Genomic DNA, 27,103 nt, shown 5'->3' with positions numbered 1-27,103 from the left:
AGAAAGAGAGAGAGAGAGAGAGAGAGAGAGAGAGAGAGAGAGAGAGAGAGAGAGAGAGAGAGAGAGAGAGAGAGAGAGAGAGAGAGAGAGAGAGAGAGAGAGAGAGAGAGAGAGAGAGAGCTGCCTGCCTTTGGCGCACTCATCAGTCAGCACTCAGTCACGGCGGCAGAATATTTAGACGCACTCATTCCTGCAATCAGCGAACAGCGATCAACAATGCGCTCTCTGCAGCATGCATGCACACATAAGAAATAGTGCATACCTAAACCGAGGAAGCCAGCGCACGTAACAGCTCCGCTCGAATATCGCAGCGCATAGCTCGCGCATAGTAAGGGTCTCTCTCTAAACTCTGGTCAAGTGGTCATGAACCAAACAGTTAAAGGTGTCACATGTCACTCCCAAGTGCAAGTGGATGACTGCTCACTGCACACTAATTACTTGTAGCTATATGTTACGTGCGGATATAAAGAGCCAGACACATAGACGCATAGTTACCTATTTAGGATGCTTGACATGCGAGAACTGCGAGGAAGGCAAACACTTGAAGACTTTGAACTTCTGCCTGATTCTCGGAATTGCTGTTATGTACCGAACATTTTAGGTTAGCGTTATGGATGATTCATAGCAGCCTCAATACCCAAGGTATGCTGAACGTTGGGTCGATCGGTGCAAAAACTGCAGGAAGATCACATATGGGTACCTAGCTACAGTAAAACGGCTCAAAAGCGAGGCGACCGCGACGCATAGATGACACACAACTTGGTCGGGAGCACACTCAAACTGTGTTTCTGCTGTTCTTGATGACCCAGTTTCAGCATATCTGCAAGTTTACCAGTCACGAATGCCTACATAAATAAGCGTTTGCGCTGTAAAATGCGCGCGACAATGAAAGAAAATCGCGTAAACAGCATCTCTCACTATGATCCACTTATCATACAAAACAGTGACGTGACTAAACAGGGTCAGGCTTTTGCCAACCGTCCGACCGTATCGTCCGTATATTTCATAACGGTCGCTCCCTCCCCGTCCCTCCCCCCGCACACATCTTCATCCCCCGCCCCGCCCACCCGAGACCCGACGCAAAGTTTCCCGACTGCGCCGGTGGCGGCGCCACCGTCGCTCCATCAGCCAAACGTGCACTCCACGCGGAATTTGTCGGTGTAGACGTCCCACGTGTTGGGCTTGTGCGGGTTGTCCAGATCCTCTCGCATCAGGGTGAGTCTGTAATAGACGTATGCAAAAGTGTGAAATGGAGCCGAAATTGTCTGTGCCTACAAGACTCGAAGTCGAACCGGACTGATACACGACCAACGAAATCAGGTGGGTACCTACCTAAGCTTGTGTGAAATAGTAATGTGCTATCACTTTTCTTGTCGGTGATCCATGCGTGACGAAGAAGTATTTGAAATTACAAATATTGCTGTCTTGAAATCAATGTACCTACAAATGAGCGAGTCACTTATGCGGTCACTCATCGCTCACGCAGTTTTTATATAAACCGTCTTATATAAACCGTCATGGAATTCAATTATAAATAGGCGCGCGTCCTATTCCGCGACTTAACGGGCGGCTATAAGGCGAAGTCGCGGCGAGCGATCTGCACATTTACCTGCTGTTTGTGATAAAGCCGGTGTGGAACCAGAAGTAAAACGCCACGTTTTCATAGCCTCGGGGCACGTTTCTCTGTAAACAGGATTGCGACAATACATAAGGGATGCCTTTGGAGCAACATTCTTGGGAGCGCTGTTCGCCAACGTATGTGTAATACTGATCAGCACCCTTCTGGATGGAGCTCAGAGCTTCAAAATGTTTGGAAACTTATAAATACTAGGTACGAAGTCTGCACATTTGGCATTTCATCGTCAGGCTAAAGGCCAGGCCACCAAAGGTCATCAACGGTCAACATTTCCAGATTTGGACATTTTAGAAAAATCGACCCGTTTCTCGTGAAATAATGCCATACAGCTCGGCCACTGTAAAGTGCAGCGCACATTCAATAGCTTATTTAGAGCTTCTTCGCTTGTTTGTTGTCATATTTGACCAAATGTGTGCTAGACAACCACAATTCGGCTGCGGCATGCGGTTTATTGGAAGCCGACAGTGCGGTGCAAATTTAGCATGCAGTATTTATGTCCGCGGGAAGTTATCTGCAGCACCAGTGTGCGTCGTTCGCGGAGCCGGCCGGTTGGCGCCGGCCGCCTTACCGAGGAGCATTTGAACTTTATCTGGACGTCTCCGGTGAGGACTGGACAGTCTGTCAGCGTGATGGTGGCCTCGTCCGACGACTTGTCGTACGCGTGCTGCAAACCGAGCCACTCGTCACATACCCAGGCCATAGACCGCTGCATACCTCTGCGTGTCTCTGTATACGGTGTCCAGAGGTCCCTCCGGCACACGGCATACACCAGGGGAAGGAGAACCAGCCAATACGAGTACGAGTACATAATAAATGCATCGAGCAGTATCAGCGGTCCGCTCACGATGTCGGTACCCTCTCCGAAATGGCCCCCGTCGTGCCGCGGGTACGGGCCCGGCCCACTTACGATGCAGCCGCGCCCGGTGGCGCAGCTGGCCTCGAAGAGGCGGCCGGCGCGGCTGGAGACCACCACGCTGAAGTCGCCGCCGTCGCCCCTGCCGACCGTGCTGAGCCCGCTCAGTCGCAGCTGCGTCAGCAGGCGCGGCGTCTCCGGCGGCAGGTGGTGCCGGTTGTTCTTCATCCACTCGTAGTAGCCCACGTAGCGGCTCTGTGGGGCAGCCGGACAGGGGACGAGGTCGGCCGTACTCTTCGGGTGTGGTGAGTTCATTGCGCACAAAGCGAACAAAACGGTTTCTACTGACTTGCATGGCGCATTGACAACGTTCATTCAGTCCGTTCCAGTGTATTTTGGCGTGCGGTCGCTTAATTTCACCTTCCAGTCACTTCTTCTCACCGTCCCGTCACTCCCTCTCACCGTCCGGTCGTTCCCCCTACCCCCGTGTGGTACTTGGCAGCTCGCTCGGCCCCGGTCTCACCTGGCTGGGCGTCTCGACTCCCCGTCTCACCTGGCTGGGCGTATCGACTCCTCGGTCTCACCTGGCTGGGCGTCTCGACTCCCCGTGTCTCCCGGTCTCACCTGGCTGGGCGTCTCCACTCCCCGGTCTCACCTGGCTGGGCGTTTCGACTCCCGGTCTCACCTGGCTGGGCGTCTCGACTCCCCGGTCTCACCTGGCTGGGCGTCTCGACTCCCCGGTCTCACCTGGCTGGGCGTCTCGACTCCCGGTCTCACCTGGCTGGGCGTCTCGACTCTCCGGTCTCACCTGGCTGGGCGTCTCGACTCCCCGGTCTCACCTGGCTGGGCGTCTCGACTCCCCGGTCTCACCTGGCTGGGCGTCTCGAATCCCCGGTCTCACCTGGCTGGGCGTCTCGACTCTCCGGTCTCACCTGGCTGGGCGTCTCGACTCCCCGGTCTCACCTGGCTGGGCGTCTCGACTCCCCGGTCTCACCTGGCTGGGCGTCTCGACTCCCCGGTCTCACCTGGCTGGGCGTATCGACTCCCCGGTCTCACCTGGCTGGGCGTCTCGACTCTCCGGTCTCACCTGGCTGGGCGTCTCGACTCCCCGGTCTCACCTGGCTGGGCGTCTCGACTCTCCGGTCTCACCTGGCTGGGCGTCTCGACTCCCCGGTCTCACCTGGCTGGGCGTATCGACTCCTCGGTCTCACCTGGCTGGGCGTCTCGACTCCCCGGTCTCACCTGGCTGGGCGTCTCCACTCCCCGGTCTCACCTGGCTGGGCGTTTCGACTCCCGGTCTCACCTGGCTGGGCGTCTCGACTCCCCGGTCTCACCTGGCTGGGCGTCTCGACTCCCCGGTCTCACCTGGCTGGGCGTCTCGACTCCCCGGTCTCACCTGGCTGGGCGTCTCGACTCCCCGGTCTCACCTGGCTGGGCGTATCGACTCCCCGGTCTCACCTGGCTGGGCGTATCGACTCCTCGGTCTCACCTGGCTGGGCGTCTCGACTCCCCGTGTCTCCCGGTCTCACCTGGCTGGGCGTCTCCACTCCCCGGTCTCACCTGGCTGGGCGTTTCGACTCCCGGTCTCACCTGGCTGGGCGTCTCGACTCCCCGGTCTCACCTGGCTGGGCGTCTCGACTCCCCGGTCTCACCTGGCTGGGCGTCTCGACTCCCCGGTCTCACCTGGCTGGGCGTCTCGACTCCCCGGTCTCACCTGGCTGGGCGTATCGACTCCTCGGTCTCACCTGGCTGGGCGTCTCGACTCCCCGTGTCTCCCGGTCTCACCTGGCTGGGCGTCTCCACTCCCCGGTCTCACCTGGCTGGGCGTCTCGACTCCCGGTCTCACCTGGCTGGGCGTCTCGACTCCCCGGTCTCACCTGGCTGGGCGTCTCGACTCCCCGTATCACCTGGCTGGGCGTCTCGACTCCCGGTCTCACCTGGCTGGGCGTCTCGACTCCCCGTCTCACCTGGCTGGGCGTCTCGACTCCCGGTCTCACCTGGCTGGGCGTCTCGACTCCCGGTCTCACCTGGCTGGGCGTCTCGACTCCCCGTCTCACCTGGCTGGGCGTCTCGACTCCCCGTATCACCTGGCTGGGCGTCTCGACTCCCGGTCTCACCTGGCTGGGCGTCTCGACTCCCGGTCTCACCTGGCTGGGCGTCTCGACTCCCCGGTCTCACCTGGCTGGGCGTCTCGACTCCCTGGAACTTGCCGCCGACGTTGAGGTCGGTGCGCCGGCTGCCGAAGTAGTCCAGACTCTCGCCGGCCGTCGAGAAGAGGCCCGTCTCCACCATGTAGATGCAGATCATGGTGCCGGTCCGGCCCTTGCCACCCTTGCAGTGGACGGCCACCACGTTCTCGGCGTCAGCGTTCAGCCAGTTGATGACCGAGGTGGTAAAGTCCAGCATTTGTCTGCGGGGGACCGAGCGGCCGCAGCCGGCGGCCCAGATTAGATGCAGATGGTGCATTCAAACACATTCACAGTTTGGCAAGCGTATGCAGATTAATTAATGTGTACGCCGCTTGATACATTAGAGGCGTGCATTTCATCACATCGAACATCTCACGATTCAACGAAAATTAGGTGTTTGATTTCGTAAATTCGAAGCGCATTGATACAGCTATTTTCCTCTCAGAGTTGTCACGTGAATGGCTGCGCCGCGACAAATGGCCGCCGATCTGTGCGGTTAGAGTAGTGGTAACGCTCCGCTCCGCAGCGCCACTCACTGGAGCGTGGGCACGTTGTGGTCGTCTATCTTCACGTGCTGGACGCGCCCCTCGAAATAGGACGCGTCGTAAGTGCGCTCCGAACACAGGTTGTACAACATGTATTTGCCCTTGTGCTGGGTATTGAAGAAGCGGCTCACCTCCTGTATGTGAGAGGGCGGGGTCAGAATAAAGACATGCATCTTGCTACAACAAAGTACCTACCTACTTAATTAACAATCGTTGACTTGATACTCTAATTGTCAATTGAAGATCTAATTGTCAATCGAAACATATATCTTGAAGAAGAAAATATAAAATTGGTTTTTCCATCATTATTGAGTTTTACATTGTACAAATTTGAGAAAAACATGTGGTTTGATTTATTGAAGTTTTTTTTACTTCCTTACCGCTATTGGATTTCTGTAGACGGACATTTTTCCTGATGAAGGGAAGCTCATGGCAATAACCCGCTCCGTTACGTAGCATAGGTCCAGATCAAAACCGTGCTCTTGGTATCTGCAAAAATAAAGTAAACCTGTGCGGTGTACATATTAACTGCATAACTAGCATGCATGGAGTCGTAGGTACTCTCGATAAATGCAATTACCACTCGACTCCTTTCTATGTGTGTCTATCTCTCTTGAGTACGACCATGGATGACATAATACTCTTATAAGAGTATTAGGTATAAGAGTATTCTTATAAGACTATTATGAGATATATCTCATCCATGGTACAACTATAACTGACGATATCCTAATCAACCATAGATATGTTACAGTTAGTATGCGAAATCCGTTAGTTTGCAACGCAACTAGTTTCGTTCCAAACTACCTGACCGGCCAGGTAGTTTGCAACGAAACTAGTTCCGTTGCAAACTAACTGACCGTCCAGTTAGTTTGCAAACTAACTAGTTAGGATGCAAACTACCTAGGTACGTTGCAAACTACCTAGTTACTTTGCAACGGAACTAGGTGTGTTGCAACGGAACTAGTTGTAATGCGAAATTGAGGAGGCAGTGGCTCTATTTGTCGGTTATATTCAACTTTTTGTAAATTTTAACAACGGTTGTTAAAACAAAGCTGTGTTTTTCTAACGGGTGACACTAGACATAAGAGTAGGACGGGTGGTCACATTCATGGATGAACAGTGAATGAAGCAGATTAGACTAAGACTACATAATGTGACGATCACTAGCGGATCCAGAGGAGGGGCAGTTCCGGGGGGCATTTTGCGATTTTGATTTTTTTTTGCGACACACACTAACACCAGTCACCACCGCCGCCGCACAGAACACACACTAACACCAGTAACCACCGCCGCCGCACAGAACAGAACTGAACTGTACGAGTATTGTCCCATGGCCCGTGGTCCGGGGTAAGCGTGCGATCAAGAATCTGTCTCAACGGCCGACTCCTACTGCGACTTGCCTAGCCAAGTGACCTAGCGGTGCCGGGCCATTCGGTAACAGCCAAAATTATCAAAGGGCAGGCTGCGTCACAGACTGATCGGTTGTGGAGGTAGGAGCTCGTCAGCGGCGCGGTTCTAGAATAGGGGAGATGCGGTAGGTATGAACCGGTTTTGTGTAAAGGCAATTTTCTTCCAGTGGGCAGTGGCTAGACCCGGTTTTTCACTCTGTTCGTAAAATTGCTTTTCGCCTGCAAAGTATGCCTGATATTAGGCATCTGGGACCAACTATTTTGTCTCGAGATAACTTCAATAAATCATGCGCTTTTTCGATCCATCAAAATACACCGGGAGGTATGGGCTGGTGCTATGTTTCATATTCTTTTCTCAACAATGAGAACAATACTCGTAGCTGGTATCTACTTTGATCTCTCTTAGAGCCACCGCATAAGCGGCCAACAGCTTACTTCATGGAGGTCACTTGGGCACTGGTAAACTCAATCATGCTCCACGAAATAAGATGAATAATATTTTTTCTGTTCGAATGAAATTAGTTAAATGTTCGACCTTGCGCGGCAAAAATAAAACTTATTGAAGAGGACATTCAATGAAAGCATCATTTCATTGATTTAGGATCAACGGAGGTGGGTGGCCCGAACCTCTCGGTTAGGACGCCAAAATGTGCGTAGCATCTCAGCTCATAATCTTGCAACAAAGTTTCAAATTGTCTATCCAGTCCTAATTTGCATGCTTTAACCCTCGCCGGACCTATTGGTTTTCTACATACGCGCCGGCCGAGGGGGGGGGGGGCGGCGGGTACGACCCTGTAGCCCATGTCCCCCCTCGCCGTTTCGCCCCTGGTGGAGCTAGCGCGTCGCGGAAAAAAACAAGCGTGTGCGCCGTTACGAGACGCGGAGATTGGTACCCGATTTTAAGGTCCTAGGTCAACCGGTGACCTCTGAGGTCAGGTCAAGTGCCCCAAGGTACGGTTCAGTTTTTGTTGAATAACTTCGCAAAAACGGCCACAGAGCCGCGATTTTGGCAGCATCGTGTTTGCCTCGCTCAGGCGCGTCGAACGATATACTTTTTGTTCGGGTCAGGTCAACTTGGGGTGTTGACCTCAGGTCAAGGTCAGGTCAGCACCCCCAGGTCACGAAGTTGGTCGAAAGAGGTCATGTCGCATGTCATTCGATTCGGCAGGTCTTCCTGAGTCCATTGGTAGCTTCTGCGACTCGCTAGCTCAATTTGATCAATATCTATTGATGAAAAACTAATTTGACCTTGATGACGTCATAAATGACGTCACACAAGGTCAACATTGCAAAAGTGACGCATCTAACCTTGCAAGGAGTGCATCAAATCACGATTCTGTGTGCTTGAGATAGTTGGAGATCGATCCCGGCGCCAGAATAGCAGTTTTCATTTTTCCCCATTGACTTATAATGGTGGGGTCACGAAAATGACCTAACCTCATATGACCTTTAGGAAAAATCCGAATAAACAAATTGTGAGACTCTTAATGGATACTAGATCCTGCAAGTTTCATTTTCCTGTGACATCTCCTCTGGCAGTGAGAGCGTTGCGAAGTTGCGACATCTGAAGACCGTGCAAAGGTTCACTTATGACGTCATAGGTCAGTGACCTGACCTGACCCAAAAATGCGGTTGGTGTCAAAAGATCCGGCTTGAATCAAAGGCCAGGTATTAAAAGATAAGCAAGTAATAGCCTTTGGCTCATTGTATAATAGACAAAAGAAATGGAAAAGAATATATGTGCGATATTTCGTGTTCGACACTTTTTCATGCACTGATGTTTAAAAATTATTTTTTGTTGACAAGCAAACACACAAAACGAGCACAGTTGAATATCCCTCCTCTGATAACGAAACATTGGATTACATAATAATTTCAGAAATGTCGACAAAATCATTCAAAGTCCAACAAGTACAGAGTTATACGGGCATAAATGATACCTCATGCCCAGCATGCCCACCACAAAACACACATATCCCCTAAAACATTCCCTAAACACATTGCATGAGTGAGGCAGGCCAAAATATTTTCTACACACATTGCGCGAGTGAGAGAGGCAGAAAGAAAAGTAAGGCAGGCAGGAAGGAGGCGGCGTTGGAGAACGGCGGGCACCAGACCGGTCTGCATCAGCTTCAAGTGTAAAAAAAAACAACGTTGGACAGGGACAGGACTGCAAGAAGGTGAATAAAATGACACACAAAAAGGGTAGACAGGGTAGGCAAGACTTTTACTGGTGGGTTTGTCCTGGATGAGACGTGCTCTATCTTGTCATTGAGTTATACTGTATTTGCATGGGAGCAATCAGTTTCCAGGATGTGGCATTTTTATTTATTGATGGTTTACGGTTTCTGATCTCTAAAGACTCTGTGATTTTCATCTGTGCTGCATCCTTTAAGTTTGTGTGCAGTAGTTTGAGTTTGAGCATGTCGTTTGTTATCTCAGTGTCTGGGTGAGCATCTCTCATGTGTTCCCCGAAATGTGTGCCAGGTCGTTTGTGTCTAGCGTCCCCTAAATGTTCCATAAATCTGGTTCTGATACGTCTTCGTGTTTCTCCAATGTAGATGGCTGAACATAATGTGCATGTGATGTGGTATACTACGTTTTTAAGGTGACATTTCCCAACTGCACCTGCTTGACAAGCGTGACAGGTTGTACGATTTCCCCTTGGGCATGGTGGTTGATCCAATCCTGATCTAATGAGCGTGTTGGCTAGTGTTTTGCCCCCCTTCCATGCTATTTTGACATTTAGTTCAGATTTCTTTGTTATGTTGTTGATTTTTCTCGATAGGTCTTCGTCAATGTATGGAAGGGATATGTAATTTACTTTCGGTTTGGTCCGTGGGTGCTGTGTTTGGTTTCGAGTTTTCCTTTGGATGTTAGTGATCATTTTCTCTGGATATCCATTCGAGAGGAAAATATCTTTTATTTTCTTGATGCCTCTGTTCTTTGCGCTGACGTGTTTGAACCCAAACGTAGGGCTCGAATGGTTTGTGAGTGGATGACTGCGCGTTTAGTTTGCATGGGATGTGCTGACTTGAAGTGAACGATAATAGGAGCGGCCATGGGCTTGACATAAAGCTCTGTTGTGAAGTTCCCAGCTCCGTCTAAGGTAAGTAACGTATCCAGAAAAGGAATGTGTTGCTGGTGTTGCTTGAAAAGGAATGTGTTGCTTATCTTTTAATAATAATGGGGCTCATTTTCAAAGAAACCCTCAACATCATTCAAAAAGGCCAGGTATGCCAAGTTTCAGCTCTCTATCGCTAGCGTGTTCGGAGCTATCGTGAAAAAAACCCTATGGGGGGGGGGGCGGCGGCACCCGCCCCCCCCCCCCTCGGCCGGCGAGGGTTAAACGTTGCGGGAGACATAATCCCAAAAAGTTTCTCCTAATTCCAATAAACCTTTCGCATTTTGATTCCAATCCTTACACACGGCTGTGCAGTCTAAAACAAGTATTTGATTATAAAAGTTTTTTCAGTTTTCGTTTCATTCTCATAATAACTAAATATTTGTCGCTTTCGGGCGCTGCGTGGATAGCGGAGCGATTTCGGGCGTCCCCCCCCCCACCTCTGGATCCGCCAGTGATCGTAACGTTTTGTAGTCGAATCCGATTAATTCACTGTTTCTATCCTAAATGTGACCACCCGTCTTATGTCTAGTGTCACCCGCTAGAAAAACACAGCTTTGTTTTAACAACCGTTGTTAAAATTTACATAGAAGTTGAATATAACCGACAAATAGAGCCACTGCCTCGTCGATTTCGCATTACAACTAGTTCCGTTGCAACACACCTAGTTCCGTTGCAAAGTAACTAGGTAGTTTGCAACGTACCTAGGTAGTTTGCATCCTAACTAGTTAGTTTGCAAACTAACTGGACGGTCAGTTAGTTTGCAACGGAACTAGTTTCGTTGCAAACTACCTGGCCGGTCAGGTAGTTTGCAACGAAACTAGTTGCGTTGCAAACTAACGGATTTCGCATACTAACTGTAACAGATATATTGATCTTTCTTAATAAATATCTTGTTGATCGTGGGCCGTGAGTACAGCTACATCAGACTGGTAGCTGGAAAGGGGAGTTGCTATTGCTGTTGTAATGACTGCGTTTTGCTCGCACCTTCGTTTGTTTTCGGAGATGATTTGTCTGGCGGCAGTTTTCAGGTGGTCCTGCTGAGCGCAGATTCGCAGCAGCCGCATCACGCGGATTATCCGCAGCGAAACCACCAGTCTGCGGAGACGGCGCAGCGGAGATGCGTCAGTACCGGGCACAACTGACGTCATGGACACGCTCAGGTCAGTCCCGGGGGCCATGGACACGCTCAGGTCAGTCCCGGGGTCACGGACACGCTCAGGGTCAGTCCCAGGGACAGGGATGTCCAGGTCAGTCCCGAGACAGATGACCTCAGGGGTACATACCTTCATGGGACCTTATGACACAGCTGTTGAATGTCGAGCAGTGATCAAGATGAATAAGCTCAAAGTCTGCTACGAACTGATCCATCACAATCGAATGTGTGTTTTCCATTAAGTTGGCAGGAGCATGATTGAGATTGACAGGGAAGAGCAAATCACAATCAAGAGTTTTGTTTGACGGGAATGTCTCACTTTGATCCATCGGTGGCTAAGTTCTCAACGGTCAGATCTAGCAGAGATGTGATGAAAGTGACGACGACGACGACGAAGTCCAGGATGTTCCACCACGCATTGTGCCGTGTGAAGTTGAAAAAGTATTTTGGCCTGAAAAAGAACGTAAATCGGATTAGACGGATGACTGCCAGGGTCAACAGCAATGCTTGATAAAGTTTTTGGTCGTATATTGTTTGATGAAAGGACTGAGACGAACGTAAAATCATTTTAGATTTCCTGTAAGCGCAGTAATTATCAATCAACAAGGTCACAACTGTATATTGATATAGACAAGTAGAAAAACACGGAACAAATAGTGCATGGACGCGTTTCGATTATTAAATCTTCATCAGCATGACATAATCACAGAGAAAACAAGATATAGCACACAAACATTCAAGCTCGTCACAGTGCAATCGTCTTGATTTTAAAAATTTCTTGCATATGACATATTCACTACTAATCCACCTGTAGGAGAATATCCACGAAAAATGATATCAAAATAGATCACTGACATACATATGACATATGGATAACAACAAATTTATACAGTACGATCATGAACAAGTAGGTACTTATACAAACTAATGACGCGTCTTCTTTAAACTATACATCGCCGCTGGTTTAGCCCATTTCATCGAACCCACCCTAATATTAATAGTTTCGTTCATTGCTATAAATGCCGCCTCTGTCGCCTTCCGATTGTCTTTGTTTTTACATAATGCTATAATTTCCGCCCCGCCCCATCTTGGTAAATGATGTGTTTTCTGAGCATGAATTACTACCGCGCTATGTTCTGCGTTGTTTCGCATGTCCCGCTTATGTTCCTTTAATCTAACGTCTAAGCCCCTCCCGGTTTCCCCTATATATGATTTGTCACAAGAACCACAAGGAATCTTATACACTAAACTTTTTTCTTCTCCATTTCTTTTTGTGTGGTTTTTCAGTATATCCCCTACCTTTGTTCCCGAAGAGAAAGCTATTTTAAATCCAGTCATTTCAATCTGTTTCGCTATCATCTCGGCTGGTTTCGAATTGGGAAGTGTTATATATCGTTCGGTTTTCTTCGTCTTTGTTGTCGCGCTTCGCTTTCGAATATTGATAGCTTTTCTTTTCAAGTTGACTAGAAATCCTTTGGGGTACTTTAATTTCGTGAACGATGCCATGATGTGCTGAATCTCTTCATCTATAAACTCTTCACTACAAATGCGATACGCTCTAAGGAAAAACCCCAACACTATCCCACTTTTAACCCGATCATTGTGTCCAGAATAGAAATGTACGTACGACTCTTTGTTTGTAGGCTTTCGATACACTTTACATTTTGGCTGACTCCCACGTATGATCACAGTATCAAGAAAAGCAATCGTCCCGTTGCTTTCTTTCTCAAGTGTAAACTGAATCTTTTCCTCTACCGAGTTAAGTCTATCAAGTTTGTCCTCTAAGTTCGTTTCTTTTGGCACTACTACGAGAATATCGTCAACATAACGCAACCAAATTACGTTACTGCCCATGATGCCCTGATAATGGTGCTTTTCGAGCCACTCCATGTACAAACATGCCGCCACCGGGCTCAGTGGTGACCCCATGGCTAGTCCCCTATGTTGACTATACTCATCAGACTGAAATTGAAATCCCCCAAAGTTAAGGCACATTGCAAGTAATTTCAAATAGTCATCTTTTGGCACAGGTAACTGTTCGGAGTCCATATTCGCTACTACAGATTTGATTGCCTCTAACGCACCGTCTACCGAAACGTTGGTAAACAAAGACTTCACATCGAAACTAGCCAGGAACTTATCTGATAAGTCCATGTCCTTGATCTTGTCCATGAGATCCTCAGTGTTGCGGAGATGTGCGTCACTGATCGTGCCCAACGTGCTTGAAAGAGGCCTGGCCAAGACCTTCGCGAGTCGGTGTGGAGCACTGCCGATCCCTGACGTTATCGGTCGCATCGGAACATTCGTTTTGTGTAGCTTCGGGAGACCGCGCATTCGTGGTGCAGCAGGCGCCTCTTCTAGTAGATGGAGAAGATTTTTCCCTTTTTCGGATTTCTTGAGTACCTGTCTTGCTTCTTGATTGAACTTCTTACTAATTTTGTCCGTGTATCCCGAAGGTTTCTTTTCGTATGTTTCAGTGTCTTGGAGTAGGTCATTCATTTTGTTTGTGTAGTCATCGATGTCCATAATCACCAATCCACCTCCCTTATCTGCCTGGGTGACAATCACGGACGAATCCTTGGCTAATCTTCTCAACGCTTCCATGTATCTCCTTGGCAACTTATCAGCCTCCTTATCAGCTAGAGCTTTACAGCATAACAGCACGCCTTGAATAAAACCCTTTTCTACATCTTCATCGTTCCATCTAGTGTTGCGACGAACGTGATCCACATATTGATTTTTGTCCTTCCCCGTATCAAACTTTACTCCGAGGGCTAGTGCTTCTTTTTCGTTGTCATTCAGTGCTCGTGATGATAGGTTCGTGACGATTTCTACATTGCCAGCTTCCTTCCATGGGCTGTTGTCGCACAAAGTCTTCAGTTTTCGTCTGAGTTTCGTCTGCTGTTTGTCGTTGAAGTTCTTCAGTTTCGTTCGTAGCTCAGTCGATATCGGCACTCCTTTCAATAGGGTTGGGACCTATCTGCATGCTCTGTATGTTTTGGTAAAATAAAAAAGCTCAGAATTTTTAATGATTTAATTTAAAATCACTTTGTTATAAAAATGCCTAGTTAGTTCAGAAATTAATTATTTGTGGCTGAAAACAACTTGCTTCTGATTGGTCGGGCTAATCATGACGTCACATGTAGGTATATAACTGTCTGTATATTTGGCGCAGTTGAGACATACATTTTCTATGTATTTTCCTATGGTAAATCGGAGTGATTGGTCGTGTTTTCAGTGTCTCTTTATTTTGCGCTGGTATTGCGTGGCTAAGAAGTTTTATCAAGAATGGCATATACTAAAATGTTCCTTTAATAATAGAGCTTCAATATCTGTGAGTTTTATTGGCAAGCGAAAACTGATTTCGCTGTTATTTTATCTGGAAATTACTCATTTTTTTAGGTCAATATTCAAAATATTTTACGGGAACAAGTTGGCACTTTTCTTGATTTTTGCACTCAAATCGCGTGCGATTCAACTGTATTGGAACTTGCAAAGAAGCTTGGTGATTAATTAACTGTGTTGTTATGGCACTGTTTGCAAAGCATGGATAATGAAACTCTGCCAAAGACTTAGCTACATAGCAATGCCTCAAGTAATACGCAGGAGGGACAGAATTCAGAGTCCGATCGAGAAGAATCGGTGCAAATGCTACGAAGACCAGGCGGCTCTGTACAATAGCTAGTCGTCTCACTACTCTCACTCCATTAGACCAGCTGATTCCTGACAGCACCGACTCGGATGCAAAGATGGAGCTCATCTTCCAAGCCAGAAACCAGTTCTTTGATGGAACTGATGTGATGCTGCCTCTGTCTCTGCTTTGTTGGCCACTTTGGACGGGGCGGAGCTCCGCTCCTTGCGTGAGCGGTTATTCGCCTGTCATCCAGAAATAGTTCCTTCGTTTGCTGGCCGTTCCCTGATTAGGTGCAATACGGGGAGCTGTAATCAGGGAAGTAACTTTCCATATGAAAGGGGTGCAGGTGCACCCCCGTCCCCCATCCACTAGAAGTGCACCCCCATAGGCTAAGCGGCGCCCCACACGCCGCCCCACACGATTAGCTCTAGAGCAGATGGCGAGGGTGATTTCTCGGCTACATTCCATCTCGGCGTCGTGATGCTTGTGGGCTTGGAAAGCGTCCAGTCGTATGTAGGGTAGTGTAGGGGTAGGGTTGAGTTTAATAAGGTCCTTACATTTGAAAGGTTTGAACAACCCGCAATCAGCACAACATACCACAAGTTAAATAAAAAACTACCGAACTCCGCTCAACTAATATTAATAAACATTACAGCCAAACTAATGGCCTAAATAGAAATATATCTCAAATCCTAACAGTTATCGCGGGTGCTGGCGCCATGAGTTGCTATTATCCAAAACAGATGCAAATAAACATGTTTGTATGTCCTATGTATGTTTGTTTTAAAAACGTTGCAGCGGCGCTGGGAACTGCAGTCTTAGATCTGGGTATGTTTGGCATCTGCAACTCTTCATATACACATTAACCCTATTTCGGACGGGAAGACCTTTCAGGATTTTCTTGTACAATTGCCAAACGCCGCGAGACATTCAGCTCATATTTGGTGACTTTTCCTAAATGCTCATTGCGCACATCTCAGCAAAAAAAAAAAAAAATGCCGGGTCAGGTCAGGTCAGGTAACCAGAGCGGGTTTGTTGACCCCACCTCAGAAAAGTTTGCAAACACGTCAGAGCTTGAGTTTTTTTCACGAAGTTATTTCCTCTCACCAAGTCTTCAAAACAGTACCTGCAGTATGTGTCGTTTGTATATCTCAGAATTTTTTATCTGTGACCTGAGGTTAGGTCAGAGTCGTGACCTTTACATTGCAAGCCTATGGAAAAGTATTGAAATGCGACCTGCACCTCGAGTAAACGAGTCAAAACCACCCAATTCTTTAAGAAATATGACAAATTATCTTATCTGTAATGATCCAGGTGCCATTTAATGACAGGGACACCGGAGAGGGTTATCTGAGCCGAGATCATGTGAGGTGATATCTACCATACATCAATGCTCACAATACTTACAATATTGACAATGCTTTTGCTTACAACACTTACAATACTTACGATGAGACCAGCAAGCACTCTGCCGTTACAGTTCTAACTTCTGTTTCGAAAAACGACGTTACACACATTCGCTGCCAGCATAACATGTATTGTTTGACAGTAACAAAATACAATTGACATCTGAACCCCAAACGGACCGCCATCCACTCAAATTTTATAACCCTGACCGGTCAGGGGGCGAATGGAGGTCATTTCCTGGGCATTACACTCAGCCCTTGCACAAAATATCTCACCTCACAGTGATCATTACAACAATAGCACCGACTTGATAGTGGATTTCAAAGTACTTGCATCAGCTCTTCCTGCTATTGCAGACGATCATCTCCTCAGGGTAATGTTGTTCGGGACATGAACGAAGATCGTTTTCGGAGTTTCATAAGTGCTACTGCAACAGCCTGGCACAAACAGGACTTGTACGCTCTTCTCTGCACTTTGCCCTTCAGTATATCACAAAAGAATTGTTTAGAATCCATCTTACGCTTCTTTCACAGTCTCCCTTGCCACCGTAGGGCGTAGATAGATTGCTGTTGCTGGTAAGTTAAGGCACGGTAGATAGAAATTACCTCGGTTCTCAACGCCTTAAGTTATTTTCATAAAAAAGAACAAATAAATGATCAATTAGATGACAGGAATGTAAACATTTTAATCGTAAAGTAGTCCAAATATTGGAATGAGCTTTTGCTTTTCAGCATCCTCCGATTCATCATCTTTATCATTTGAAAATTCGAGGTACATAAAATGTTTATCACGCGCTCATGTTAAGTGGGAATATAGTACACGGCCGACACATCAATTTTTGACACTGAACATTTCATCCGTAAATGTTTTAGCATAATTTAAAGTTAAAAACAGCGCGAATGGCAGAGTGAAGCAAACAACATCTTTCACCCATTGATATAACATGTAATCTGTGGTGCGCCAGATGCGCCATTATTTGTCAACCGCAGAAGGTGACATGTGACGTAACAGCATCAAGAGCATCTTTTTTCAAGAACTTTTCAAAACAAGTTTCCTATCTTTCTTCCCCCATTTCTCTCAGCTTATTGATTTTATGAGGCAATGGTATGCACCATAAATTCTGTGAAAATAGTTTGATCATTTTCATGCATTCTTAAAAAATCGAGTTCCCAACCCCATTCATCTCGTAGAATGTATATCTTGTCCCTTATCTCTGAGCACGCTTCTTCTAAAAAGCTACGGGCAGTTGTGCTAAATGGATGATCTTTACTCTTAAGTTGTTGAGGAGCCGATTTCGGCAATACTTGCTCTAGAATGCAATCATTCAGAAATTTAAGACGATTGAAACTGCTTGAGAGCTTTCTTTTTGTGAGATATTCATGCTTTTCTGCGTTATTTGTTCCGGTGTTCATGTCAGACAAATGTATATTGATATAGACAAGTAGAAAAACACGGAACAAATAGTGCATGGACGCGTTTCTGTGACGAGCTTGAATTGCACTGTGACGAGCTTGAATGTTTGTGTGCTATATCTTGTTTTCTCTGTGATTATGTCATGCTGATGAAGATTTAATAATCGAAACGCGTCCATGCACTATTTGTTCCGTGTTTTTCTACTTGTCTATATCAATATACATTTGTCTGACATGAACACCGGAACAAATAACGCAGAAAAGCATGAATATCTCACAAAAAGAAAGCTCTCAAGCAGTTTCAATCGTCTTAAATTTCTGAATGATTGCATTCTAGAGCAAGTATTGCCGAAATCGGCTCCTCAACAACTTAAGAGTAAAGATCATCCATTTAGCACAACTGCCCGTAGCTTTTTAGAAGAAGCGTGCTCAGAGATAAGGGACAAGATATACATTCTACGAGATGAATTGAAAGGAGTGCCGATATCGACTGAACTACGAACGAAACTGAAGAACTTCAACGACAAACAGCAGACGAAACTCAGACGAAAACTGAAGACTTTGTGCGACAACAGCCCATGGAAGGAAGCTGGCAATGTAGAAATCGTCACGAACCTATCATCACGAGCACTGAATGACAACGAAAAAGAAGCACTAGCCCTCGGAGTAAAGTTTGATACGGGGAAGGACAAAAATCAATATGTGGATCACGTTCGTCGCAACACTAGATGGAACGATGAAGATGTAGAAAAGGGTTTTATTCAAGGCGTGCTGTTATGCTGTAAAGCTCTAGCTGATAAGGAGGCTGATAAGTTGCCAAGGAGATACATGGAAGCGTTGAGAAGATTAGCCAAGGATTCGTCCGTGATTGTCACCCAGGCAGATAAGGGAGGTGGATTGGTGATTATGGACATCGATGACTACACAAACAAAATGAATGACCTACTCCAAGACACTGAAACATACGAAAAGAAACCTTCGGGATACACGGACAAAATTAGTAAGAAGTTCAATCAAGAAGCAAGACAGGTACTCAAGAAATCCGAAAAAGGGAAAAATCTTCTCCATCTACTAGAAGAGGCGCCTGCTGCACCACGAATGCGCGGTCTCCCGAAGCTACACAAAACGAATGTTCCGATGCGACCGATAACGTCAGGGATCGGCAGTGCTCCACACCGACTCGCGAAGGTCTTGGCCAGGCCTCTTTCAAGCACGTTGGGCACGATCAGTGACGCACATCTCCGCAACACTGAGGATCTCATGGACAAGATCAAGGACATGGACTTATCAGATAAGTTCCTGGCTAGTTTCGATGTGAAGTCTTTGTTTACCAACGTTTCGGTAGACGGTGCGTTAGAGGCAATCAAATCTGTAGTAGCGAATATGGACTCCGAACAGTTACCTGTGCCAAAAGATGACTATTTGAAATTACTTGCAATGTGCCTTAACTTTGGGGGATTTCAATTTCAGTCTGATGAGTATAGTCAACATAGGGGACTAGCCATGGGGTCACCACTGAGCCCGGTGGCGGCATGTTTGTACATGGAGTGGCTCGAAAAGCACCATTATCAGGGCATCATGGGCAGTAACGTAATTTGGTTGCGTTATGTTGACGATATTCTCGTAGTAGTGCCAAAAGAAACGAACTTAGAGGACAAACTTGATAGACTTAACTCGGTAGAGGAAAAGATTCAGTTTACACTTGAGAAAGAAAGCAACGGGACGATTGCTTTTCTTGATACTGTGATCATACGTGGGAGTCAGCCAAAATTTAAAGTGTATCGAAAGCCTACAAACAAAGAGTCGTACGTACATTTCTATTCTGGACACAATGATCGGGTTAAAAGTGGGATAGTGTTGGGGTTTTTCCTTAGAGCGTATCGCATTTGTAGTGAAGAGTTTATAGATGAAGAGATTCAGCACATCATGGCATCGTTCACGAAATTAAAGTACCCCAAAGGATTTCTAGTCAACTTGAAAAGAAAAGCTATCAATATTCGAAAGCGAAGCGCGACAACAAAGACGAAGAAAACCGAACGATATATAACACTTCCCAATTCGAAACCAGCCGAGATGATAGCGAAACAGATTGAAATGACTGGATTTAAAATAGCTTTCTCTTCGGGAACAAAGGTAGGGGATATACTGAAAAACCACACAAAAAGAAATGGAGAAGAAAAAAGTTTAGTGTATAAGATTCCTTGTGGTTCTTGTGACAAATCATATATAGGGGAAACCGGGAGGGGCTTAGACGTTAGATTAAAGGAACATAAGCGGGACATGCGAAACAACGCAGAACATAGCGCGGTAGTAATTCATGCTCAGAAAACACATCATTTACCAAGATGGGGCGGGGCGGAAATTATAGCATTATGTAAAAACAAAGACAATCGGAAGGCGACAGAGGCGGCATTTATAGCAATGAACGAAACTATTAATATTAGGGTGGGTTCGATGAAATGGGCTAAACCAGCGGCGATGTATAGTTTAAAGAAGACGCGTCATTAGTTTGTATAAGTACCTACTTGTTCATGATCGTACTGTATAAATTTGTTGTTATCCATATGTCATATGTATGTCAGTGATCTATTTTGATATCATTTTTCGTGGATATTCTCCTACAGGTGGATTAGTAGTGAATATGTCATATGCAAGAAATTTTTAAAATCAAGACGATTGCACTGTGACGAGCTTGAATGTTTGTGTGCTATATCTTGTTTTCTCTGTGATTATGTCATGCTGATGAAGATTTAATAATCGAAACGCGTCCATGCACTATTTGTTCCGTGTTTTTTTTTTTAAGGTCACAACTAAGCGTTACGTTACAATTGTTAACGTTACAATGGAACCGTTCTCGGAGTTTGCTTATCTATTATCGTTTGTTAGAAAGTGACGAAGACCAGAGTGAGACCGAATTTCCTGTGCGGATCCGGCTGCAAATTTGGCGAACATCCCATGCCACCATAATTCTGTATTCAATTAGCCCTCTCGCTCTGAGCGGACCGCTGCTGTCGGTTTCCGTGGTCCTCGGTGCCCGTCCCTTGCCCGGGTCCTGGGTGGCTGCTCTCGGTCAGCGCAGTGCCATTACCGAGGCCATTGTGCGGGCGCCCCGCTCCTGGGCAGAGCGGGCCCGTATATTACCGCTGCTGGGCCCCTGCCGACCCGGCTGTTTGATGGGGCGCCGGGGTGACGGCGGGCACCGGTGAAAAATGTAGGGAGAAGCGCCTTCCACACACCCAAACGGGGGATCTACTTTGTCCTAAGTAATCATCACATAAGGAAGCTTGTGTGAAGAGTCCGATTTATTATTATCGACATCCACAAAAGATTCATCAACCAACGATGTATGTAACGAGGAGCGGGTTGAAATTAATTGTTTAAAAGTAATGTTTTGAAACCGACCCAAACGTTCTGAACTATGGAGCAGCCGTTTTTCTGGACTGCCGTGCAGTGCGTTCAGACCCGCGGGGCGAATGTAGGACGTGGTATTATGTACATAGTGCGTCCAAGCCCCGTCTCTTGGTGCGAGGCGAGCCTGAATGCAGTTACAATGCCGGCTCTTCGCCTACCGTATTGGATTGAATTACAAAACGTATTGGAGCCGGACGCAGCCTTTACGTGGTCGAATCGAAGGACACAAAAACGTTATCGGTGTGTTAAAAATATGTCGTCATGTTTGCCACATGATTTGTTGTACACCAGACAGGTATTCGATCTGTGACCAAGTGCGCTTCCCAGTCAACGCTATTAGTTACACGAAATTTCTGGCAAACTTAGGTAGCGTGAAATGCGTTCTACAGCCAGAGAAGTTATCAAGAGGAAGGAATTACCTCTGATGGACAAACAACTTGGCCCCAGGATACGCAGGGCGATTTGTTAGGGATTTAACGATCGACCCGGAACAAGCTGTTGAGATCGATCAGCATTTGCTATTGGACTGCTGTGAATTGGACGGAGAGGACTGAGCTTGTAGCTACCACACATAGTTAGTTATCTCAGTAGAAGCGACAATGACAGCGAGCAAAAAGGTAACATCACTGATGACTTCTGGTTTGACGAATTAAAACACTGAAGATATGAATGTAAGGTCAACTTTTAAAGTTTTAAACGCCTCAAATATTAACAGACAAATCGAATACGTACCTTAGTTAATCAGTAAGACTTATTACGGAAGGATATGACGTACTAAAACAAGTGTGTAAATACTAAATGCTGTGCAGTCCCTCGAAGTAAACCAATCCTTACCCGACACCGAAGATTCGGAGTGACACTTCAAGCAGGAAGAAACAGGAGAACGCGAAGCTTATGATGGCCAACTTGTGGTCCAGGTGGCTCTTGAAGTTGGTCAGGTCGACGATGACTATGGAGATGTCGATCAGTATGAGGACGAGCACGAACAGACGGACGGCCAGATGCTCCACGGTCCGGCGGACCTTCCAGCGGATGTAGCTGCCAACAGGACCGTCAGCCGGCTCAGCCGCAGACACTTCGGTGGAACAGAGGCCCGAGTAGCTTATAACGCGTGATCGCATTACCGTAGTGGACAAACGTGTTCTGTTTGACACATGTTTAGCGCTTCTACACAAGGGAAGCCAATCCAATTAATTGCAACGTTAAAACATCTCAGTTCGATAAATTACATACGTTAATGAGCCGCTCAGCTCGCTTAGAGCTCGCTGAGCGCGCCACGGCTGGTAACGGCTCGGCGCTGCACTCACTGAAAGTTGCAGCCCTTCTGCGGCGGTCGGGACGGGTCGGCGATCCGGCTCTTGTACTCTATCGTCGAAAAGTCGAACCCTCCGCCGTCCCCGAAATATGCATCCTCCTCGGTGAAGTCCAGGTACTCGCTGGCGCGCCCCAGCAGCTGTGCGGAGCAGGGGCGGGGCTGGCACAAAGTTCCAACGACAAATCACCCGCGCAGCGTGGGTTCTGTGACCTCTGTGACACGGGTCCGTCCCGGATCATGGTATCAGGCGAGCCCTTTTGAACTCGCTCTGACCGTCGAAAAATAGACCAACTCGGCTGAAGATGACCTAAAGAAATGAATAAGGGAATATTTCTGATGTACATAGTTCTGAATTGCAAAATGAATGTTCTTCAGTCATCGAAACAAATGAGCACCGTGAATACTTTCATTGTACCTGCCCTCCCACTTCCTACACTGGCTGAGGAAAAGGTGTACATCACCCGGATATTAGTACAAGACTCTGATGAATCCTGGGTGCCGTTCGCTGTAATTATCGGCCCCGGAGTCCGAGTGGCCTGTCTCCCGGACACCGGTCGATAGGAACACACACACGGACGTCGCGTGGTCTCCGGAGGCCCCACCCCACCCCACACGGGGGGGGGGGGAGGCGGGCTCACCTCACTGATCTTCTTGGCGTTACCGCGGTACGGCTGGTCGGGCAGCACGTTGTGCTCCTCGGTCACGTTACAGCACGAGCTGACACGGCGCGGCTTCGGAGCAGACAGATCCTGCACAGACGTCCACTGTTACTTGATGCGTACACAGTCTGGGATGCTATAACTAGGCTGGGTATGTGCATGGTTGTCGTACCTTACCCAAGATATTTAGGCCAAAACATTAAATAAAAGCTATGGACTTTCGTGCATGGCCCAAAAGCGTCTAAACGTGCAACTGAGGGGCGCCCTATTTGTCAGCCCCCGGACGTATTTAGGTATTCATACTTCCCAGAACTATTCCCGGCTGCCTCGTTTGTCGTCTCGTCACGACTTCAAACGCCTCCGCGCCACCGCCCGTCCCCGGCTGAAAATGATCGCACCCCCACCCATTACATCGCTCCCGCGTCAACACCCCTCTCCGCTGCTCTCTCCCTCCTCTGCCCTCTCACCTCGCCGAGCCTGGCGCCGTGCTGGCCGTTGGCGGTGTCGCCGTGCTCCTGGCTGCCGTTGCAGTACGAGCTGCACCGTCTCGGGAAGGTGTTCTGACGGCCCGGCCGGGAACGGTATCGTCAGCAGTCGGCATATGAGAGGGAAACAAAACTATGTATATGGGTAACTATGAGGCCGTATTTTGGGAGCAATGTGGCCATCGGTTTAAGCAAGCAAAACAGTTTTCGTTGCTAGAAAAGTTTTAGCGCTGGAATATCTTTTGCAGGTAACTGTGTACATTGTCTTCTGTATATCTTTGATGTTTTTTTTTTAAAGCGCAACTTTATCAGTAGTTCATAAATGTGACGTGTCCAGCGGACAGCTGTCCCTGTCCCTGTCCCTGTCCCGGGAACAGGACTGTCCCCGTCCCGGGAGCGGGGCTGTCCCCGGTCCGATGGAGCCGTACCTGGACGGTGAGCGGGGCTGTCCCGGTCCGATGGAGCCGTACCTGGACGGTGAGCGGGGCTGTCCCGGTCCGATGGAGCCGTACCTGGACGGTGAGCGGGGCTGTCCCGGTCCGATGGAGCCGTACCTGGACGGTGAGCGGGGCTGTCCCCGGTCCGATGGAGCCGTACCTGGACGGTGAGCGGGGCTGTCCCCGGTCCGATGGAGCCGTACCTGGACGGTGAGCGGGGCTGTCCCCGGTCCGATGGAGCCGTACCTGGACGGTGAGCGGGGCTGTCCCCGGTCCGATGGAGCCGTACCTGGACGGTGAGCGGGGCTGTCCCGGTCCGATAGAGCCGTACCTGGACGGTGAGCGGGGCTGTCCCCGGTCCGATGGAGCCGTACCTGGACGGTGAGCGGGGCTGTCCCGGTCCGATGGAGCCGTACCTGGACGGTGAGCGGGGCTGTCCCCGGTCCGATGGAGCCGTACCTGGACGGTGAGCGGGGCTGTCCCGGTCCGATGGAGCCGTACCTGGACGGTGAGCGGGGCTGTCCCGGTCCGATGGAGCCGTACCTGGACGGTGAGCGGGGCTGTCCCGGTCCGATGGAGCCGTACCTGGACGGTGAGCGGGGCTGTCCCGGTCCGATGGAGCCGTACCTGGACGGTGAGCGGGGCTGTCCCCGGTCCGATGGAGCCGTACCTGGACGGTGAGCGGGGCTGTCCCGGTCCGATGGAGCCGTACCTGGACGGTGAGCGGGGCTGTCCCGGTCCGATGGAGCCGTACCTGGACGGTGAGCGGGGCTGTCCCGGTCCGATGGAGCCGTACCTGGACGGTGAGCGGGGCTGTCCCCGGTCCGATGGAGCCTTACATACCTGGACGGTGAGCGGGGCTGTCCCGGTCCGATATGGAGCCCTACATACCTGGACGGTGAGCGCGGCGCCGGTGGAGAGCCGCCGCGCCACCGGCGACGGCAGGTGCAGGTCGGTCGGCGTCCGGGGCCCATCGCGGCTGTCGCTGCTTCCGTGACTCCTGAGACAAACGTGGCTCCGTGAGACAACGGAGCGCCATCAGTGGATCGTATGAACAACTTAGTGAATCAACGAGACAGAGACGGACACAGTTTCGTGATCTTATGAAACGCTCTCATCGCTGGGCCATGATGTATTAGAGCACGGGCCCTGTGAGCTAATGAGACAAATAAGGCGCTGTTGTCGGAGAGCTTATTAGGCTGCCACTGCACAGCGTACAGTCGAGCACCACTACCAAACAGACACTCGAAAGCTTCGGAGACGGACAGCCGGTATTTTTGTCCAGGCTCAGTGAGCTAACGAGCGCCGATCCGAACAGCCGATCAGCTTTGAGTTCCCTTTTAACTTGTCGAGTAGCAGCTCGCGCGCGGTGTCAAACGCCATTGTCACGTCGTACCGACCATATGCTGCACGCGCAGTGCCCAGTGCACTGCCTAAAGAACATGTCCCCACTCAACACTTTTTCCGACTGTTTTCTGTCGCCTATTTATTTGCTGATCGTTTTGTATTTCATCATTGGCTGGGTCGCTGGCGGCTCGTCGCAGCTTAATTTACCGTCGCGTCATGGGTCGGGTGACCTTCGGACCCCTGCAGTCACGCGTCACGTCACGCCGCATGTGAGTCACAGGTGGGTGACGCCTGTGACGGTCGGCGATAGGCTCAGCTGACCGATGTGCGCGGCTCTGACTTCAGAGCCGGACTCTGAAACACTCAGATCCGGGAACTTATAGTCTCCGCATGTTCGGAGTGTTTCGATTAATAAAGGCAGATCCTGGTGACGCAGTCATCCGACGTAAGTGCATAGCTGTTTGTCATATCCAGTATCCAGTTGGCTCAGATCCTAATGATTCAGACGACTCAATGCGATGTAGTTAGATGAGTTGACTCTGCTTGTTTCTGGGCGGCTCAACCCACCAATAAGGTGCCCAATATCAGACCTGGTTGGATCAGATCCAGCGACAGGCTGCTGAGATCCAGCGACGGGCTGCTGAGATCCAACGTCGGGCTGCTGAGATCCAACGTCGCGGGACGGCTCAGATCCAACGCCTCAGTGGCTCAGATCCAAGGCCAAGGTGATCCCATCCAGGGTTTGAGTGACTCCCACCGTTTATATTGTATTACGCGCGGTTTTGGTCCTGTCTGTATGCAGCCTGGTGGTCCATGAACTGCCGCTCTGGACTGCTCGAATTCTGCTCGAATTCTGCTCGCATTCTGCCGAGCGGACCGGTTTATTTAGCTGCGGCCGCCCGTCCCGTTTACCAAACTGGGCTGGGTGTTGGCTCGGAATTCAAACAAGTCGCGCCGTGGTTAAACATCCACAAACGTGGCCAGATGGTCACATCTAGGGCTAGTGACGTGCCTCCGCTTCCGACAGATGTCAGCTTTATCGGCTCAACGAGATAGCTTCTGAGTCGTGATAGCTTTTGATAGCTTCAGATCGAATGTCTTTCGATTATCAGTGTTGAGTGTTCGCTTTGAACAGCACTAAGGGGTTGAACCCCAAAGGCATGACATACCTAGATCCTGGCAACTAGCTGTTTACGTTAGTAGAGGAAGAAACCGATGAACTGTGAGTCCATTCGGCTGCCCCATACTCTGAGCTCACCTGTACAATATGTCGTTGTTGTGCGCCAGGTCCTTCAGCACTGTGGACTGCGGATGGGCGCCGCTGGGCACCGCTGTGCCGTTTGCCGATTTCACCTCTTTTCCCATTTAGTCGCCTTGTTAGACGCCCTTCACCAAAGGACCTAGCCGCTCCCCGCACTGTTCAGGCCGATGGCGGTCGTTCACTCGCTCACACCATTGTTAGCACAGGCAAACAGCGCGTTTGGCCACTGTCACACGTCGATAGCGCCGGAGGCCATACGGGCGATATAATCCGAGCCCCGCCCCCTGGGCCCCAGCTGTTCACTGGACCGGGAGCCGTCGGGTCTCAGGCCCAGGGCTCACCAGCGCTCACCACCACATCACCCACCGACAGAGGCTGACAGCCGTGTTTCGCCAGGACCCGCCAGCGAGCGGGCGCCGCGACAGCGCTGAGCGGGCTCCGTAACAGCGCCCTTCCTGCGCCCTTTCACTTTTTGTCGACGGCTAGTCGGCGGCGGCGCCCGGTCCTCCGGCGGGGAGACCGGCCGGCGCCGGCGATACACAAACGCTCCGGAGGCCGAGCGCACGCTGAATCAGCCCGCCGCCACTGCTGAGCCCGGCCGCTGCTCCGGCCGCCGCCGCACCGGTGATTCACGGCACAATGGACGCTGCCGTGACGCTCCTAGAACCGGTCGAGCAGTGAGCGCGCCTTCCTCCTGCTCGACTGCTCCGCACAGGTGAGCCGTCCGTCACCTCCGGAGAGCGGGGCTCACCTGCTCACGGCGCACACACTCACACACGGTCAGCCTCTCTGACTGAGCCGGAGAGGCCACTGCCCGTGT

General features: G+C 49.3%; 1 protein-coding gene across 1 annotated transcript; it reads right to left on the bottom strand.

The window, feature by feature from the left end:
- Positions 1 to 1,043: 1,043 nt before the first annotated feature.
- Positions 1,044 to 27,103, bottom strand: LOC122387470 (phosphatidylinositol 3,4,5-trisphosphate 3-phosphatase TPTE2-like). Its single transcript, XM_043377714.1, has 15 exons — positions 26,281 to 27,103; positions 24,567 to 24,675; positions 23,221 to 23,313; positions 22,733 to 22,843; positions 22,087 to 22,232; positions 21,614 to 21,817; positions 11,235 to 11,366; positions 10,747 to 10,857; positions 5,604 to 5,712; positions 5,215 to 5,357; positions 4,668 to 4,899; positions 2,544 to 2,744; positions 2,205 to 2,300; positions 1,610 to 1,683; positions 1,044 to 1,221 (listed from the first exon to the last, which is right to left on the bottom strand). Exons 1-15 carry the CDS (start codon positions 26,385 to 26,387, stop codon positions 1,125 to 1,127), a joined length of 1,965 nt encoding a protein of 654 aa, XP_043233649.1. The 5' UTR covers positions 26,388 to 27,103; the 3' UTR covers positions 1,044 to 1,124.

This window comes from Amphibalanus amphitrite, unplaced genomic scaffold (assembly GCF_019059575.1).
Source record: "Amphibalanus amphitrite isolate SeventyFive unplaced genomic scaffold, NRLGWU_Aamphi_draft 000016F_arrow, whole genome shotgun sequence".
NCBI lineage: Eukaryota > Metazoa > Arthropoda > Thecostraca > Balanomorpha > Balanidae > Amphibalanus > Amphibalanus amphitrite.
The sequence above is the reverse complement of the archived record's forward strand: the minus strand, read 5'-3'. Positions and strand labels throughout refer to the sequence as shown.